Genomic DNA, 18,598 nt, shown 5'->3' with positions numbered 1-18,598 from the left:
TACAGAAGCTGATTTAAGTGATAGGTTACATACCATAGTTAGTTTTGCAATTTCACATTTGAGCTCCTTCAGGACTGCTGGGTTCATACCATCTGGTCCTGGTGACTTATTACTGTTTAGTTTATCAATTTGTTCCAAAACCTCCCCTAATGACGTCTCAATCTGGGACAGTTTCTCAGATTTGTCACCTAAAAAGAATGGTTTAGGTTTGGGAATCTCCCTCACATCATCAGTCATGAAGATTGATGCAAAGAATTGATTTAGTTTTTTTGCAATGGTTTTATCTTCCTTGAGTGCTCCCTTAGCATCTCGATTGTCCAGTGGCCCCACTGGTTGTTTAGGTTTCCTGCTTCCAATGTACTTACAAAATTTTTTGCTGCTAATTTTTGAGTCTTTAGCTGCCTGTTCTTCAAATTCTTTTTTGGCCTTCCTGATTATAATTTTATATTTCACTTGCCAGAGTTTATGCTCCTTTCTATTTTTCTCTGTAGGAGTTAACTTCCACTTTTTAAAGAATCCCTTTTTGCCTCTAACTGCAAAAAGGCCTCTAACTGCTTTTTATTTTGTTGATTAACCACGGTGGCACTTTTCTGGTTCTCTTACTATGTTTTTTTTATTTGAGGTGTACATTTTAATTCAGTCTCTATTATGGTATCTTTAAAAAGTTCCCATGCAACTTGCAGCAATTTCACTTTTGGCATTGTACCTTTTAATTCCTGTTTAACTAATTTCCTCATTTTTATGTAGTTCTCCTTTCTGAAATTAAATGTTACTGTGATGGGCTGCTTTGCTGTCTCCCCCTCGCCCACCTGGGATGTTAAATTTTACTGTGTTATGGTCACTATTACCAAGCAATTTAGCTGTGTTCTTAGACCAGATCCTGTGCAACACTTAAGACTAAATCAATAAATGCCTCTCTTCTTATGGGTTCTGGGACTAGCTGCTCCAAGAAGCAATCATTTAACGTGTCAAGAAATTTTATCTCTGCATCCTGGGTGCAGGAGGGTTGGGGTGCAGGAGGGGTGCGGCAGGGGGGTTGGGGAGCAGGAGGGGTGTGGCAAGGGGTTTGACTGCAGGATGGATTGGGGGGGCAGGCTCCGTCCCAATGCTCACCGGGGGAACGGCAGGGCAGGGCGGGCTCCCTACTTGCTTGCCCTGCCCTCGTGCTGCTCAAGGAAGTGGACGGAACCTGGCAGAGGAGAGGCGCAGAGGTGTGTGTTGCTGTTGCTTCAGGCACCGCCCCCAGCATCTCCCATTGGCTGGGAACGGGGAACTGTTTTTTGTTCTGTTTTTTAAACTGTTGAGCCTACAGAGTAGTGGTCTTAGGCCTCTCCAGGCTGGGTAAGAGAAGTGTCTGCTAGCTTCCTTAATATCTAGCTTTCTGAAAAGCTAAGTATCTGCCATCTTCACTAAAGTCTACAGTTCTGCTGGTGAACGTTCATGTATTTGTCAAACCCGTCTATTCAAGCTTCTTTTGTCCAATTCCATTAAACATTCCCTAATGGGAAGTTGTTTCTGATGGCCATTATTAAGGTTAAAATTTTGTCACGGATATTTTTAGTAAAAGTTATGGACAGGTCACAGGCAATAAACAAATTCACAGAAGCCTGTGATGTGTCCCTGACTTTTACTAAAAATAACTGTGACAAAATGGGTAGGGAGAAGAGTCCAGCACCCACCGCTGCTGGGACTGTGGGTTCCCCCCTGCTGCCCGTGGTAGCTTGGAGCTGTGGACCCTTGGCTGGGCAACTGCAGGGCTCCCTCGCCAGCTGATAGTTCCAGCCCCTGTGCCCTGGGGCTGAAGAGGAAAATGTCATGGAGGTCTCTGGAAGTCAGATTCCGTGACCTCCATGACAGAATCTTCCTTAGTCATGATATGAGCCTAAATTGTAGAGAGATGGCTACTGGTACTTCCAAACCAATTTAATGATTTATGGCAGAGAATGAAGTAGTTGGATTGTGTGTTTGGCTGCTTTGCAAGAAAGGTGGAACTGTCTGTGGAATAGATCAGAGTCTACAGGGGGAAAAAAATGTGCCTAAGATTAGAGCTGCATGCTGCATTTTGCACAACATTGGTAAGAATAAGGGAAAAAGCTTTAATGATGAGAGGCAGGAAAGTTGGGCAGAAGTGCAGAGACTTGCTCATCAGTTAGCAAGGCTCCAGTAGAAAATGGAAACTGTCAGGGCAGTATTGTCAGGGATGTCTATAGCTCTTACTTCTGAATATCATATTGAAAATGTGCAACATGATATCAGTCTGTTAACCTGTGGAGGGTGGGTGGAATGGATTGTGAGCACTGTAGTGTTTGAGTGGTGGAAGTGGAATATTGGGCAATCCTTATTTTATTTTGTTTACGCATTTTAAATCTATAAATTTTCTGTTAGTAGCTACCGGTGTGGTGCTCTGCTCTTGTTCGATGATAACAGTTGGCTGCATGCGTGTTCCCTCCGTGTGCTGCCCCGGCTCGGCGCAGATAGCTGACGCAGCAAACCCCGAGAAAACCCCCAAAGACCGCAGACTGTAGTAAGGTACTGTTGCAGACACAGCAGTGCCAGAGGCAAGCAACAGCGGTTCGTTGCCCACAGTGCTTAAGCGCCAATAAACACACCAAGGTGGAGAAGCAAACAACCAAATTTATTTGAGCTCAAATAAAGTGCAAGGGAGAAATAACAATCTCAGATCCTGCACACCTAAAACAAGCAGTTTCTTCCTTTTATATCCCAGTTGTTTACTACAAAACTTTCTTGCTGACTAGCTGATTTCTTACTTCCCCCCCTACTTTCCCATCCAGCTGCAGTATCTTTTCTCATTCAATCTTTTGTCTCCCCCTTCCTCCCCCCTCTCCGCTGCTGAGACATGTATACAGTATCTTAAAACGGCCTTGAGCGGGCTTTAGCCTAGCTTCAATGTATTACAGCAGAGAACTGACTGTTACAACCAAAACTAACTGCTAACACTACACTAGGTTACAGAAAGTGTTTAACATGGTGGAACATTGGTTCATTGAGGCCTACAACAGGAGGGCTTCATTGACACTTGTGGTCTATCATCTTTCAGAGTTACCTAGGGTTATGCCTAGTGACACCAACAGTACGAAGGAACCCGAGCCAGGTTTGTTGTCAAACAAAGCACTGTAATAGTTTCCTGTAGACTCTACAGGACATACAATGAATATGTGCCCCCTGGCAATGGACACAGCTCAGTCAGTGGCAGGACTTTCCACTGCCCCCTAGGCTGGCCAAAGATGCACACTCTGGGACCTACTTTTATACAGTTACGGAACAGATTACTCATCCCTCCTAACGTATAGAGGTATATCCTCTTGGCTTATTAGGGTGCTGTCTACCCTTTGATCATGTTATTCCAGACATACAGATCTATCCATCATGCTGTCCTGTCTTTAAGATGCACCTGCCTGTTCCTTGTTATGTCTATGGAGTGTCCTTGTATCAGGCTGTCCAGGTGCCATTTTGGCACAAGTTCCTCTTATTAGCCCTTATGTGTGAATGCACGTGCTTCTAACAATCCTCTTCTCAGCAATTTCTGTGAGTGAGGCCTGCCTCTGGCTCACAGCTGAGCTTTTGCTTTGCAATGCTTGGAAGTACTTTGGTTCAGGCTTCTTCAGGCCTCAGACTAGGCCTCTGACACAAGAGTTGGTTTCAGGGCCTCATCTTACTACATCTGCAAAATGCATTGACTTAAAATGGTTGAAGATGAATTTTTTATTTTTGAAGAATGTAATATAGCAAAGAGAGAACTTTAATTAGAACAATAATGAAATGTTCAAAATGACACAGCGAGGTGGGGATTCAAGTAACAAGCAAGTGTAGGTGCCTTGCCTGTCTCCCTCTGCACCTCAACATTAGAAGACTTCAAAGAGGAAAAGTTCTAAGTTATTAGGGGCATTAGATGGCTCAAAAGAGCTGGGCTCCCAGGTGCAGCTGTTATTACTGCCCTGAGTTTGGGTCTGTGAAGGGAATGAATTCTGGGAACAATGCTGTTGCAGTACAGCAGAGAGTAGTTTCTGGTTTTCCCAGTATACTGTATTATCCAGAGGTTGCAGAACATGGCTGGGTCTTAGTTTACAACCCTGCATTGTCTGTTACCTGAACAGTAGCATGTAATGTAGCAGAGCATTCTGGGTCCATCTTGCTTCCAGGATTTGCCTGTACGTGTCCCTTTCTTTCAGTAGTTTTTATTGCTATGGTAATGTTTGTCCTTGGCCGTTGTGACACTCTTTGGTCGCTTCAACAATCTCCCTGGAGAGCTCTCCTCTCTCCGCCCCCGCCAAGTACAGCCTCCATTTCCCTGCCTGTTTTTATTTTTGTTTGTTTGACTTTGCAGTGAGGTACCTTAACATAACATTCTGAGTTTTCTGTTCTCGCCCTCTGCCCAGCCGTTGATATAGGCCTTGTTCTTGATGATCTGGCCGCTGTGGGTGCCTCGGCTTGGGCATACGAGAAAAACACAAGTAATCATGTTTTGTGTTGCAAAAGAGACTGACATTTTTTTAATATGCATTTCTGATTTCCCCTCCTGAGATTCTTCCCAGTTTTGGGGGAATCTCAGCGATGGTAAGTGGTATGTGCATAAGGAGGCTATATTGGGATTTTTGTCCTGTAGGATACGCTGCTAGGATTTGGCATTGTGCCTTAGAGACTGGGAGAGGTGGGAATTCTGTTTTCAGTTTGGGTTTGCAGATTTGCTAATACTGTGTCAGAGATTAGCACATGAGTAATGCCTTTTAGATTCCCTTTGGGCTGTCCTGACTTGATTACATTACCCTGAGGTGGGTAGAGTTGAAGGGAGAGAATGGTCTTATTCAAAAAGGCAAAGGGCGGATGAGCAAGGTAAGTTGTGAAGTTAGTCACTAAGATGATCCTACCACAGAAGTGGTGCAGCAGTGCCAGGGAATTGCGACTTATACTGGGGAGAATGACCTTGTAGTTAGCTCCCATACTGTCCAGACAAAAATTGAGCAATTTGTCAGTCGTAGCTTAGACTCTGCTTTGTCCCATGGTGAAAGTTTGTAGCAAAATATATATATAATATAGGGTTCTGTAACCATTGTCTGAAGTACATAGCTCCCAGTTGATCTCTATGTAAGCCTAAGAAAAGCCATTAAGAGATTTGCTTTCACTAAGGCAAAGCTCTTTTTCTGTAAGAATGTGTGTTGAAGGGCATTTATTAATAAGCAAGGAGTTATTACCCTTGTAGCCTTACAGGTATACAATGTTAATGTGTACCTCATGTAAAGCAAGAATGCTAACCAAACCTCTTTTCTTGTGACCACGGTGTCAGACTAAATTTTGCATAAATTAATGTTTTCGTTATTGGAATATGCCACCAGAGGGTGGCTGGAGTGCAGGCTGCACCATGCTGCTGGCTGCCATTGTGAGCTGGCAAATGGAGCTTTGGGTGGCGGTGTGTTGGCTAGGCAGGACAGATGTGGGGAAGGAAAAGAAATAGATGGGTGGGCATATGCTGTCTGTGGTATGGACGTGAAAACAGTTAATAGCCAAGGCATTAGGCTGGCTGGGACAGCTGCTACAGACTGCAGAGGCTGGAGACTAAAGCTCATATCTGTCTAAAATGTCTGCAGCCAAGGGGCAACGGGAACACAAGCTAATGTGGTAGTATAGCACAATAATGATGATCAATTGTAAAGAAAAAGACTTTCATGCCAAGGCTCCTTCAAGAGGATCTGCCTCCTTTATCCTAGCCTGGGTGTTTGTCTGGAGATCAGTATGGGTTTCTGCACAGCAGGAATTGGGCTATTCTTATAGAGTAACTCCTCACTTAAAAAGTTGTTGTTTTTGTTACTGATCAGTTAGAGAACATGCTCATTTAAAGTTGCGCAATGCTCCCTTATAATGTCGTTTGGCAGCCACCTGCTTTGTCCACTGCTTGCAGGAAGAGCAGCCCATTGGACCTAGCTGGTGGAGGCTTGGAACCAGCGTGGACCAGCAACACCCTTATCAGCTCCCCGTTCCCCAAGTTCCCTATGCGGCAGCCTCCCAGCAGGCTATCAATTGCGGGCAGTTCGGTTGTCCCTCTCTCCCCCACTGCTATGTGCTGCTCTCTGGAGCTTCCTACTTGCTGTGCAAGGGTGAGGGAGAGAGTGGGGCTAATGTCAGGGTGTCCCCCTGCTCCTGCACCCCGCTTACCCCAGTTCCAAAGACCGGGCGGGGGGGCACATGACAGGGCTGAGGATGGAGGGAGCTTGCTGGCAGGAGCTGCGGCCTCAACTTGCTGATCTATTTAAAAAGGCAGTATACTTAGAGTGGGGTCAGCGTACTTAAAGGGGCAATGCACATCTCTCGCTCTCTCACACGGTGTGCATCTCTGTCTGCCATGCTGTCTCCACTCCCTCCATTCATGCTGCCGTGTAGAGTATGAGGCTACATTAACAACAATGTGTTAACCCTTGGGGGCTCAGCCAATTGCTAATTCATCATTTAGCAATAAGGCATCCCCTGGGAAATATCCCATCCTCTGACTTCATTACCTCATCCAATTTTCACAGTCATCATCTCTGTGTACCAGGATTAAATTGTTTGTTTAAAACTTAAACTTAATACCGGTACACAGCGATGATGCTTGTGAAGCTTGGGGGTGTGTGTGTGTAATATAAAATGTCTCTTGTCTGGTGAAAACTTTTTCCCTGGAACCTAACCCCCCCTCCATTTACGTTAATTCTTATGGGGAAATTCGATTAGCTTAATATCATTTCGCTTAGTCGCATTTTTTAGGAACATAACTACAACATTCAGCGAGGAGTTAATGTACCTGGCCAGTGCCAGGGTCTGGGATCATGACCAGATGCTGCTTTTCCAGGGACAGTTCTTCACTTGCCTCCTTGTGCACATCCTCTGAGTTTTGCTGGTCATTCTTTGGGGGTGAGAATAGAATGGACAAGTGGGATCCACAACCTTCCTGCATTGATTTGTAGTCTAACTGATCAAAATCCTATCCAGTTCCTCAGAAAACGAATAGGTGACATTTCCACTGCTGGACTTCTTCCTGCCATCCCTGGTTTGAGTCTAGCTCCTCCTGAGCTGTTTGCTTGTTATCCTGCATTGTTCAGTGTCCTGGTTGTGGCCCCTCGTGGTCATCTGCTTAGCGATGGCCACAAAAAAAATCTTCTTATAGTTGGTTCTCCCCGGACGATGATGAGACTCAGGCTCTTAGCATGGCCCTAAGCTGTTGCTTGAGTCATGTTGTAAGGCTTTTGGAGTGAGGCGTAGTCTCGACTACAGAGTTAAGTCGACATAAGACAGTTTATGTTGACCTTACACTATGCATCTATATTGGGGTAGCCAAACTTACTGATCCTCCCAGCCTCATATGATGATCAGAAGCTTTAGAGCCAGGCACATCTGCCCATGTTTTTTGCCCTGTGGCAGGGCTTGAGGCTTCAGCCCCAGGGGAGGCGCTTGCTGGTGCTTAGGACTTTAGCAAGAGTGGGGGTGAAATCCCTGGACCTCCTTCGCACTGGGCAGGACCCTAGCCCCATCACCCCACCTGCAGGGCAAAAGCCTTGATCTCTCCCTGCCTGCCCCAGTCTGGTAGATGGAGAGTGAGAGGGCATGGGGGGCCCGATGAGCTTCACTAAAGATTATTAGTGTAATGTAGAAATCATAGTGACACATCTGACATGGAATGGCATGAGAGAGGGAAAATTCTGTCTTATTGTGACTTTTTGTTTAAGACCCTCCATGTCACAGTCTTCACAATGGAGGCTCCCTGTCTCCATAGCAACTGGAGGCAGACCAGATATTTGTTCTGAACCCGGGCTTATAACCACTTTTTAGGGAGAACTTCTCCAGGGCGACAGTATTTTTAGTTTTGAATGCTATTGTTTTGAAGGGTTTTTCTTAATAGGTGGTCATAAGCCCAGGCTCTGAACAAAGACTCTGCTTCTAGTTGCCGTGGAGACGAGGAACACCCACTGTGAAGACTGACTTTGAAGGAGCTGGATAAAAGGTCATAATAAGACAGTTTTCTCTTATTGTACCCAGTTGTCCTCATTTCATCCTCAGGATTTGCTATCACCTCCCTGTAAGTTTATGTAGAGATTTTCATAAATGTTGAGCATTGACCTAACTTTTCTCTCACCGAAGTCCCATGATAGAACTTTTGTTGATTTCAGTGAAGGCAGAGTAAGGACAATGTTGAACACTTAATATTTTTCCTATAAATATTCCTTCTCTTATACCCCTGCATTTAGGTCATTACTTGGTAGATCCCTTGTATATCTGGTGGCAGCTGTATTATGGGGTAGCATTTTATTTTCTTAGCTGATAAATGTTGTCACATCTTGGGAAAACACCAGTACAGGCACCTTCCCAAACTGCCCAGAAGGACAAGAGATCTCAGCAAGTAGAGGTAATATACGGAGCAGCTAACAACTTTCCTTTCAGCTTGAGAATTTCTCAACTATGGTATGCACAGAAGGGTTTAGAATAGGGCTGTCAAATGATTTAAAAAAATCACAATCGTGAGATTAACAAAAGTGACAATTACAGTTTTAATTGCACTTAATAGAATACCAATTTAAATTATAAATGTTTTGGAATGTTCTTCTGCATTTTCAAATATACTGATTTCAGTTATAACACAAAATACAAAGTAAACAGTGCTCACTTTGACGAATATTTTCATTGTAAAAGATAAACAAAATAAATAGTATTTTTCAATTCACCTTAAAGAAGTACTATAGTGCAGTCTTTGTGTAAAACTTGAGAGCCTTCAAGTCAAAGCATGAAGAGGCATCTGAAAGTTTAGCATATCTGGCTCCTAAATACCTTGCAACAGCGGCTGCAAGAATGATTATGACAGTGCCATGCGAATGCCTGTTTTTGCTTTCAGGTGACATTATAAATAAGAGCCTGGCAGCATTATTTCCCATAAATATAAACAAACTTGTTTCTCTTAGTGATTGGCTAGAAAAAAAAGTAGGACTGAGTCGACTTGTATGAGGTGAATTGAAAAATACAATTTCTTCTGTTTATCTTTCTTACAGTGCAAATATTTGTATTTAAATAATACAAGTGAGCATGTGGTGTAATTGAAATCAACATATTTTAAAATGTAGAATAATGGCCAAAAATATTTATAATAGTTTGACAGTGCAATTTTAAGCTGTGAAGAATTGACTTTTTTTAATCTAGTTAGTTTGTTTTGGGTTAATTGCATGCCTTTGCTGCGATTAATTGACAGCCCTAGTTTAGAATCTAAAGACACTCTTGTATTGGTTACCCCCCTGCCTGATTTACTGGGCGGTGTTCTACAGTTCACATATATCACAGATGAACAGGTAAGATTTGAATTGTTTTAGGCAGTACTTGCATGGTATTGCCTTATTTTCTGTTCAGTCAAGTAACAGTCCAGTAACTATACAATTTTGTTAGAGATTGGAAAATGTAAATGGTTGTGTGTCTCAAATGAATTGCTGTCAATTGTAAGTAAGCAGTAGCACCAAGAACCCTCCCACCCCCAAATAAACCCCCCAAATACTCCACAAACCCATAGAAGTAATACTAACTTTCTAAGGCAATTTCTTGTGAGGTACTAATTTCAAATTAGTTTGAAAACTTAAAGCTATTTTAATAATCACATTGAACTGTCACTGTTTTTGTAGTGGTTTTTTTTTAATCCACTTAAAGTAAAACAGCTGTTACAAGTAAGTTAGTGACAATAATTGTTGTTTTTCCCTTAATTTACAGCATTTAAATATCAAGACACTGACAGATGATATGGTAAGACTACTTAACGTTTTGCTTCTGCTGTGCTCGGTGACTAACCCAATATCTTCCACAACTTTAACATTAGCATATCTTCACAGTGTCTCCATTAAAAATAGCTAAAATATACCTGATAAAATCTGGCTCAACTGGAAAAAATGATTTCTCATCTATGATATGTCTAGATCAGGGGTCGGCCACCTTTCAGGAGTGGTATGTTGAGTCTTCATTTATTCACTCAGATTTAAAGTTTCGCATGCCAGCAATACATTTTAACATTTTTAGAATAACTCTTTCTAGAAGTCTGTATTATATAACTAAACTATTGTTGTATGTAAAGTTAAATAAGATTTAAAAATGTTTAAGAAGCTTCATTTAAAATGAAAACGCAGAACCCCCTGCACCAGTGGCCAGGACCCGGGCAGTGTGAGTGCCACTGAAAATCAGCTTGCATGCCTCCTTTGGCACATGTGCCATAGGTTGCCTACCCCTGGTCTAGATGCACCCAGTAAAAATGTCTGCATTGGTCGTTCGTTTTAAATTGCTATACTCTGTACCAATTGCTGCTTCGTCATAGGGCAACTAGTATAACTGTCTGAGGCAAACCACATAATGAATGTAGTAATCGCGTTTAAGGCGTGCAAAAATTGAGTTAACCTGTTAGGGCTGCATGGCTTGCTAAAATAGTGTTTAATACTAGCTTGTAGTTTTTTTTCTAAAACTCACTGTGATGGAGTGCTCCAACAACGGCTGGGGAATAGCTTGCAAGGTTAACACCCATTCCCGCACTTGCATGTCATCCTTCCACCTCTCTATGTAGGTCTGCAGAACCTCTCTCGCTCAGCAACCTGCTGCTGCCTCTCTGACTCTGCCTCCAACCAGGTCACCAAATGATTTCACCAAGGGGTTGGAAAGTCTTTTCCATAGACAGCCTTCCTATTCATTGTCTCATAGTCCCTCAGTGGCTGGCTGGGGAACCCAGGTCTGCCCTCTACTCCAGGTGTCTAGCCAGCAGTCAAGGTCTGTTCCCTTTTAGACCTTAGGGCCTTTCCCTGAGTCCTGTCAGGGGATTACTTAGTCACCTGATACTTCTCACCTATGGCTCGTTGGGTTAATTAGCCCCCTTCTCTGTTTTCATTAACCCTTTCAGGGCAAATGTGTGGTGAAAACCCTTTCTCACCTCATTCATAACAGTATATAATTCATGTTCTGAGACTAGCTTAGCCGTTGTCACTTAAACTTGTTGGTTTGTGTGTCTAAATAGACTTTTAATATCAAATACTTGGTGAAGACTTCTCATAGTTATGAGGTAGCAAGTCTTCTGTCATTCAAGATACTGCATTTCATTCTCAAACGATGAACATCAGCATCATCTCTTCATGGTTAGAACAGTTGTCCTTTTTAAAAAATGAGAACAGTAAGTTTACACATCTTGGATCATGTCTGCACTAGAAAGTGAAATCTATTTTGTGTAAGTTGACATCAAGCCTTCAAATTAAGTCAATCTTGGATATGCATAACACATTTATTGTCTCGGTGAAGTGTGTCCTCACTAGCAGCGCTTGTAACGATGCACAGAGCAGTGCACTGTGCATAGCTGTCCCACAGTTCAACTAGCCTAATGGGATTTTGGGTAGGGTTTGCAGTGCCTCATGGGACCAAAATGTTGTCGTGGGAGGTAATGGGAACATGAATTTGGTCTCCCATGATGCACTTTCCTCCCTCCCTTCCCTGATCTCTGCGGCAAACTAAAGAAGGTTTTTTGCATCCTTTTTTGAAAGCCTGGCTTAGCTGCACATACACCATAGCTTGAGCAACACGGACCCTGCTCAGCTGTGCACTTTTGTTAGCATTACAAACACCTCAGACCTTAACCTGCAGTATTTCTGAAGCTGAGACAGGAGCTGCCATGCGGAACATGGCAATGTGTCACAAGCAGCCTGTCTGCACGCCATAGAGCGAAACAGTTAGCAATTGCTGGTGGCAGTTGCACATCAGGTGAACATGGTTGAGTGCCGTTTCTGATCCAGGGAAACAAGCACTGGCTGACTAGGATCGCATGGTTGTGCAGCTATGAGATGATGAGCAGTGGCTGCGGAACTTTTCATCTGTGGAAGATGCTGTCCAGGAACTTTTTGTGCAGAGCTTTCCCCAGCCCTGAAGTGTACAAGTACTGAAACGAGAGCTGCTTTGACAGTGGAGAAGCGAGTGGAAGCAATGCCAGACTGTGATTCCCCACTGACCAGTAAATCTGGAGTTGGTAAATCCACTGTGGAAGTTGTTGTGGTCCAAGTTTGCAGGGCTATTAATTGACTTCTGCTAAGAAGGGTAGTGATTCTGGGCAATGGGCAGCACACACTAATGATTTTGCTGCGATGGGGTTCCCTAACTGTAGTGGGGTGATAGATGGCGCACACATCCCTATTTTGGCACCAGACCACCTTGCCATAGAGTACATAAGCTGAAAGGGATACTTTTCAATGGTGTCGCAAGGACTGTGGATCACAGGGGGCCTTTCACTGATATCAGTGTCAGATGGTCAGGAAAGATGTGACACGTGTGCATCTTCAGGAACTCAAGTTTGTTCAGAAAGCTGCAAGCAGGAACTTTCTTTTCAGACTCCGAAATAACTATTGACGATGTTGAAATGCCAATTGTGGTCCTGGGAGACCCAGCCTGACCTTTTTTTCCCATGGCTCATGAAGCCAAGCAGTGGCTGATTGGACAGCAGTAAGGAGTAGCTCAACAATAGGAGGAGCAAGTGCAGAATGGTGGTGGAATGTGCCTTTGGATGTTTAAAAGGTTGCTGGTGCTGTTTGCTTAGTAGGTTAGACCTCAGAGAAAGCAGTATTCACATGGTTATTGCTGTCTGCTGTGTGCTGCATAATATCTGTGAAACTAAGGGAGAAAAGTTTTCCATGGGGTGGGGGATTGAGGCCAATTGCTTGGCAGATGATTTTGAGCAGCTAGATACCAGGGTAATAAGAGACCAGCTCTGTGTCTCTGTGAGGCTTTGAAAACCCATTTCAGCAATGAGCCACAGTAATGTGTGAAGCTTATCTGCATTGTTCCTTCCCAAACCAATCTCCCCATTATTTTTTTCCGCTGTAAAATGAACCAACCAACCACGTGTTGAATAAATAAAGAAACATGTTTTTCTTGATCTTTTTTCTTGGCTGCAAGGAGTCTAGCATTGTGTTGCCTTTCTTGAAGCTCAACCAGACACTCCAACATGTCTGATTGGCCCTTCATAATCCACAGCATCTCATTTTGTATGGCACACTCCTGCTCCTGGGATGCATGCCTGCTGTCCATGTTTAGTTTCTTGGGGAGAGAAATTCTCCATGTTCTGAGCTCAGCCTTGGCTGTCCCAGAAGTGTTGATTATCTCGGTGAAAATGTCATCCCAAGTCCTCTTTTTCTGCTTTTTAATCTGGGAAAGCCTTTAATCTGGGAAAGCCAGTGTGGAGGATTAACCAAAGGGCAAGCTTTCAGCTGTAAGGCATACAAAGCACAAGGTAACCAGTGTCAGTGCATATATTGTGTTTGGTGCAAGGCTGATTTAAAAAAACGAAACAAAAAACTCAACCCTTAATATACTTCACTGCAAGCGGCAGTATACTCAGAATCCCTAGTTATTGCAAGAGTTGGTTTGCTGCTCCAGCCATGGTGAGTATGGCTATAAGGCATAGGCAACAGGTCTTGTGCTGCTACTTTTGTAAAACCCTTGTCAGGAGCACAGCTGGGCAGTTGAGCAATAACCCCTTCCCCCTAGCAACATGGACAGTACTTGACGAGAGGCACCAGTGTTAAGCCTCCTCCTTTTTTTAAAATCAAGCGGCCTGGCGGGAGGGTGGGGAGGGGAGAATAGAGACAGGAAACTCTCCCTGCCTTTTCTTAATGGTGCTTGTTGACAGGGACCATGGTGTATTACAACAGCCATGCCAAGTTAGGGAAAGTGTGCTTGTGGGACCCAGATTTCACCAAAGGGGTGGGCGGGGTTGGATTATTTGTTCTGTTTTGTGATTCATGTACTTGCACTGAAAACTTCCCCCATTTCCCTTAGGTGACCCTATGCGATATTGGTCTCCTGAGGATAATGGGGGAGGTAAGGGAGGAGATGCTGCAAGCGTTTGCGTACAGACCTGATCCTTGCACTGCTATGCTGTGTATTGCAATGATGCCAGCAGAGTTAATAATGGAGTGGTGTGGGAAAGTGTCCTATTATTGTGGAAGAAATAAGGCAGCCCTCCCCAGAAATCTTGTGCAGAGGCTTGCAGAGTACCTGTATGAAAGTTTCCTAGCGATCTCAATGGAGGATTCCTATGTCATCCCTATGCACATAAGCAGTCTTTTTGGGGCGCACCTACAGCGTAGGTGGAGCATCCACTGGCAAGCAGATACCCAGTACCCATCATTCTTTTTTCAGATTAAATCTATAATATAATGGAATGTACCCACTACCGTTTGATTGGAAATGTATACTCACCAGAGATGCTTTCCTCAGCATCACCTGGGGCCACCACTTGGTCCTGTGAAGGGATGGGCTCCAGGGTTAAGAACAGGTCTTGGCTATCGGAGAGAATGGATCCACCTCTCTTCTGTCACCATTCTCCTCCTCCTCTTCCTTATCCACAGTGTCCTCTTTGCTGTCTGAGGTGGCTTGGGACTCACTCATGGGAGGTATCCACGCTGTGTTTTGGGGTGGTGAAGTCACTGCCGAGAATTGCATGCAGTTCATTGTAAAAGTGGTACATCTCTGGGGCAGAACCAGAACAATCGTTGGCCTCCCTTGTCTTTTGGTACGCTTGCCAAAGTTTATATTTTCACACGGCACTGCTACCTGTCCCGGGTGTAGCTCCTTTCCCCAGGCCCTGTGCAATCTTTGCATAGATGTCAGCATTTCTTCTGCTGCAGTGCAGCTGTGTCTGCACAAACTCTTCTTCCCACACAGCCATAAGATCTACCATCTCCTGTATACTCCATGCTGAAGTGCATTTGGGCACTGAGTCTCTGTGATCTGTGCTAGTGAGCTTTCCATGCTGATCAAACTGGAAATTAAACTCTAAAAGTTCCTGGGGCTTTACCAGGGGATGGGCTATTTCCTGTGTATGTGGCTGCTGTGCAGTGGAGTTGAAAGCGCTTGTCAGAGTGGTTACAACAGAGCATTGTGGGACACCTCCTGGAGGCCAAGTAATTCAAATTACACAATGCTACATTTACACTATCCCCATGTCGACCCATGGATGTTGAATTAAGCTCTATGCCTTTTGTGGAAGTGGAGTACAGAGTCGACTTTACAGGCAAGAGTTGGTGGAAAGGACCTGGTAGAGTAGATGCATACCTAATTAGGTCGATTTAATGCAACATGTCTGTAGTGTAGGCCAGGTCTTAGTTTCATATAGTTTAAGATATAATACCATTGTCAGCATCATCTTTCGTCATGAAGGACAAGAAGAATTCAAGGCCAGAAGTGAACTGTGTCATCTAGTCTGATCTCCAGAATATCAGAAGCCATTAAATTTAACCTAGATAACTCACTAAACCCAATAACTTTGATTAGACTAAAGCGTTTGTTTCTTTCCTGAGGAGACTAAACTATTGTGTGGCCCAGCAGAGAACATGAGAGATCAAGGTACCATCACAGCTTGAGACCCTGGTAATGGCAGGGAATTAAGTGAGATATGACCTGCTACCTATTAATTTCATTTGGTGACCCCTAGTTCTTGTATTATGGGAATAAGTAAATAACTTTCTCCACATCACTCATGATTTCATATACCTCTATCATATCCCCCCTTAGTCTCCTCTTTTCCAAGCTGAAGAGGCCTAGCCTCTTTAATCTTTCCTCATATGGGACCCTCTCCAAACCTCTAATCATTTTAGTTGCCCTTTTCTGAACCTTTTCTAGTGCTAGAATATCTTTTTTGAGGTGAGACCACCACATCTGTACACAATATTCGAGATGTGGGCGTACCATGGATTTATATAAGGGCAATAATATATTCAGTCTTATTCTCTATCCCCTTTTAAATGATTCCTAACATCCTGTTTGCTTTTTTGACCGCCTCTGCGCACTGGGTGGACATCTTCAGAGAACTATCCACGATGACGCCAAGATCTTTTTCCTGACTCGTTGTAGCTAAATTAGCCCCCATCATATTGTATGTATAGTTAGGGTTATTTTTTCCAATGTGTATTACTTTACATTTATCCACGTTAAATTTCATTTGCCATTTGTTGCCCAATCACTTAGTTTTGCGAGATCTTTTTGAAGTTCTTCACAATCTGCTTTGGTCTTAACTATCTTGAGTAGTTTAGTATCATCTGTGAGCTTTGCCAACTCACTGTTTACCCCTTTCTCCAGATCATTTATGAATAAATTGAATAGAATTGGTCCTAGGACTGACCCTTGGGGAACGCCACTAGTTACCCCTCTCCATTCTGAGAATTTACCATTAATTCCTACCCTTTGTTCCCTGTCTTTTAACCAGTTCTCAATTCATGAAAGGACCTTCCCTTTTATCCCATAACAGCTTAATTTACGTAAGAGCCTTTGGTGAAGGACTTTGTCAAAGGCTTTCTGGAAATCTAAGTGTACTATGTCCACTGGATCCCCCTTGTCCACATGTTTGTTGACCCCTTCAAAGAACTCTAATAGATTAGTAAGACACGATTTCCCTTTGCAGAAACCATTTTGACTATTGCTCAACAGTTTGTTTTTCTATGTGTCTGACAATTTTATTCTTAACTATTGCCCGGTACCGACGTTAGACATACCTGTCTATAATTGCTGGGATCACCTCTAGAGCCCTTTTTAAATATTGGCGTTACATTAGCTAACTTCTAGTCATGGGGTACCGAAGCCGATTTCAAGGACAGATTACAAACCTTAGTTAATAGTTCCGCAACTTCACATTTGAGTTCTTTCAGAACTCTTGGGTGAATGCCATCTGGTCCTGGTGACTTGTTAATGTTGAGTTTATCAATTAATTCCAAAACCTCCTCTAGTGACACTTCAATCTGTGACTGTTCCTCAGATTTATCACCTACAAAAGCTGGCTCATGTTTGGGAATCTCCCGAACATCCTCAGCCGTGAAGACTGAAGCAAAGAATCCATTTAGTTTCTCCGCAATGACTTTATTGTCTTTAAGCGTTCCTTTTGTATCTCGATCATCAAGGGGCCCCAATGGTTGTTTAGCAGGCTTCCTGCTTCTGATGTACTTAAAAAACAGTTTATTACCTTTTGGAGTTTTTGGCTAGCCATTCTTCAAACTCCTCTTTGGCTTTTCTTATTACACTCTTGCACTTAAGCTGGCAGTGTTTGTGCTCCTTTCTATTTGCCTCACTAGGATTTGACTTCCACTTTTTAAAGGAAGTCTTTTTCTCTCTCACTGCTTCATTTACATGGTTGTTAAGCCACGGTGGCTCTTTTTTCAGTTCTTTTACTCTGTTTCTTAATTTGGAGTATACATTGAAGTTGGGCCTCTATTATGGTGTCTTTAAAAAGGGCCCATGCAACTTGCAGGGATTTTACTTTAGTCACTATACCTTTTAACTTTTGTTTAACTAACCCCCTCATTTTTGTATAGTTTCCTCTTTTGCAATTAAATGCCACATTGTTGGGCTGTTCAGGTGTTCTTCCTCCCACAGGGATGTTGAATGCTATTGTATTATGGTCACTATTTCCAAGCAGTCCTGCTATAGTTACCTCTTGGACCAGCTCCTGCACTCCACTCAGGATTAAATCTAGAGTTGCCTCTCCCCTTGTGGGTTCCGTACCAGCTGCTCCATGAAGCAGTCATTTAAAGTATCAAGAAATTTTATCTCTGCATTTTGTCCTGAAGTGAAATGTTCCCAGACAATATGGGGATAATTGAAATCCCCCACTATTATTGGGTTCTTAATTTTGATAGTATCTCTAATTTCTCTTAGCATTTCATCATCACTATTACTGTCATGATCAGGTGGTCGATAATAGATCTCTAATGTTATGTTTTTATTAGAGCATGAAATTTCTATCCATAGCGATTCTATGGAACATGTGGATTCGCTTAAGATTTTTACTTCATTTGAATCTACATTTTCTTTCACATATAGCGCCACTACTCCCCCTGCACGACCTGTTCTGTCCTTCCGATATATTTTGTACCCCGAAATGATTGTGTCCCATTGATTGCTCTTAGTCCACCAGGTTTCTGTGATGCCTATTATGTCAATATCCTCCTTTATCACAAGGCACTCTAGTTCACCCATCTTATTATTTAGACTTCTAGCATTTGTGTACAAGCACTTAAACAGGGACAAGTTTTTAATTTGTCTGCTCTTTTCTGATGTGCCAGATTCTTTGTGACTGTTTATCATCTGATCCGGCCCTTACATTATCCTTTTCCGTCCTTTGTTCCTGACTATAACCTGGAGATTCACTATCATCAGACTCTCCCCTAAGAGAAGTTTGTGTCCGATCCACATGCTCCTCTGCAGCACTTGGCTTTCTCCCATCTCCTAGTTTAAAAACTGCTCTACAACTTTTTTAATGTTTAGTGCAAGCAGTCTGGTTCCACTTTGGTTTAGGCGGAGCCTATCTCTCCTGTATAGGCTCCCCCATCCCAAAAGTTTCCCCAGTTCCTAATGAACGTAAACCCCTCCTCTCTACGCCATCGTCTCATCCACACATTGAGACTCTGAAGCTCTGCCTGCCTACCTGGCCCTGCTCGTGGAACTGGGAGCATTTCTGAGAATGCCACCATAGGGGTCCTGGATTTGTCTCTTCCCTAGCAGCCTAAATTTGGCTTCCAGGACATCTCTCCTACCCTTCCCTATGTCACTAGTAGCTACATGTACCCCGACC

General features: G+C 43.3%; 1 protein-coding gene across 1 annotated transcript in view; it reads left to right on the top strand.

The window, feature by feature from the left end:
- The window catches only part of DIAPH3 (diaphanous related formin 3), a 553,931-nt gene that overhangs the window by 17,676 nt on the left and 517,657 nt on the right, over nucleotides 1–18,598 (top strand). Inside the window, exon 2 of the mRNA XM_030566194.1 lies at nucleotides 9,730–9,762. Coding sequence (XP_030422054.1) covers nucleotides 9,730–9,762 — 33 coding nt within the window. The remainder of the gene's footprint in view (nucleotides 1–9,729; nucleotides 9,763–18,598) is intronic.

This window comes from Gopherus evgoodei, chromosome 1 (genome assembly GCF_007399415.2).
Source record: "Gopherus evgoodei ecotype Sinaloan lineage chromosome 1, rGopEvg1_v1.p, whole genome shotgun sequence".
Classification (NCBI taxonomy): Eukaryota; Metazoa; Chordata; order Testudines; family Testudinidae; genus Gopherus; species Gopherus evgoodei.
Note: the sequence above shows the minus strand (reverse complement) of the source record. Positions and strands in the feature narration are given on the sequence as shown.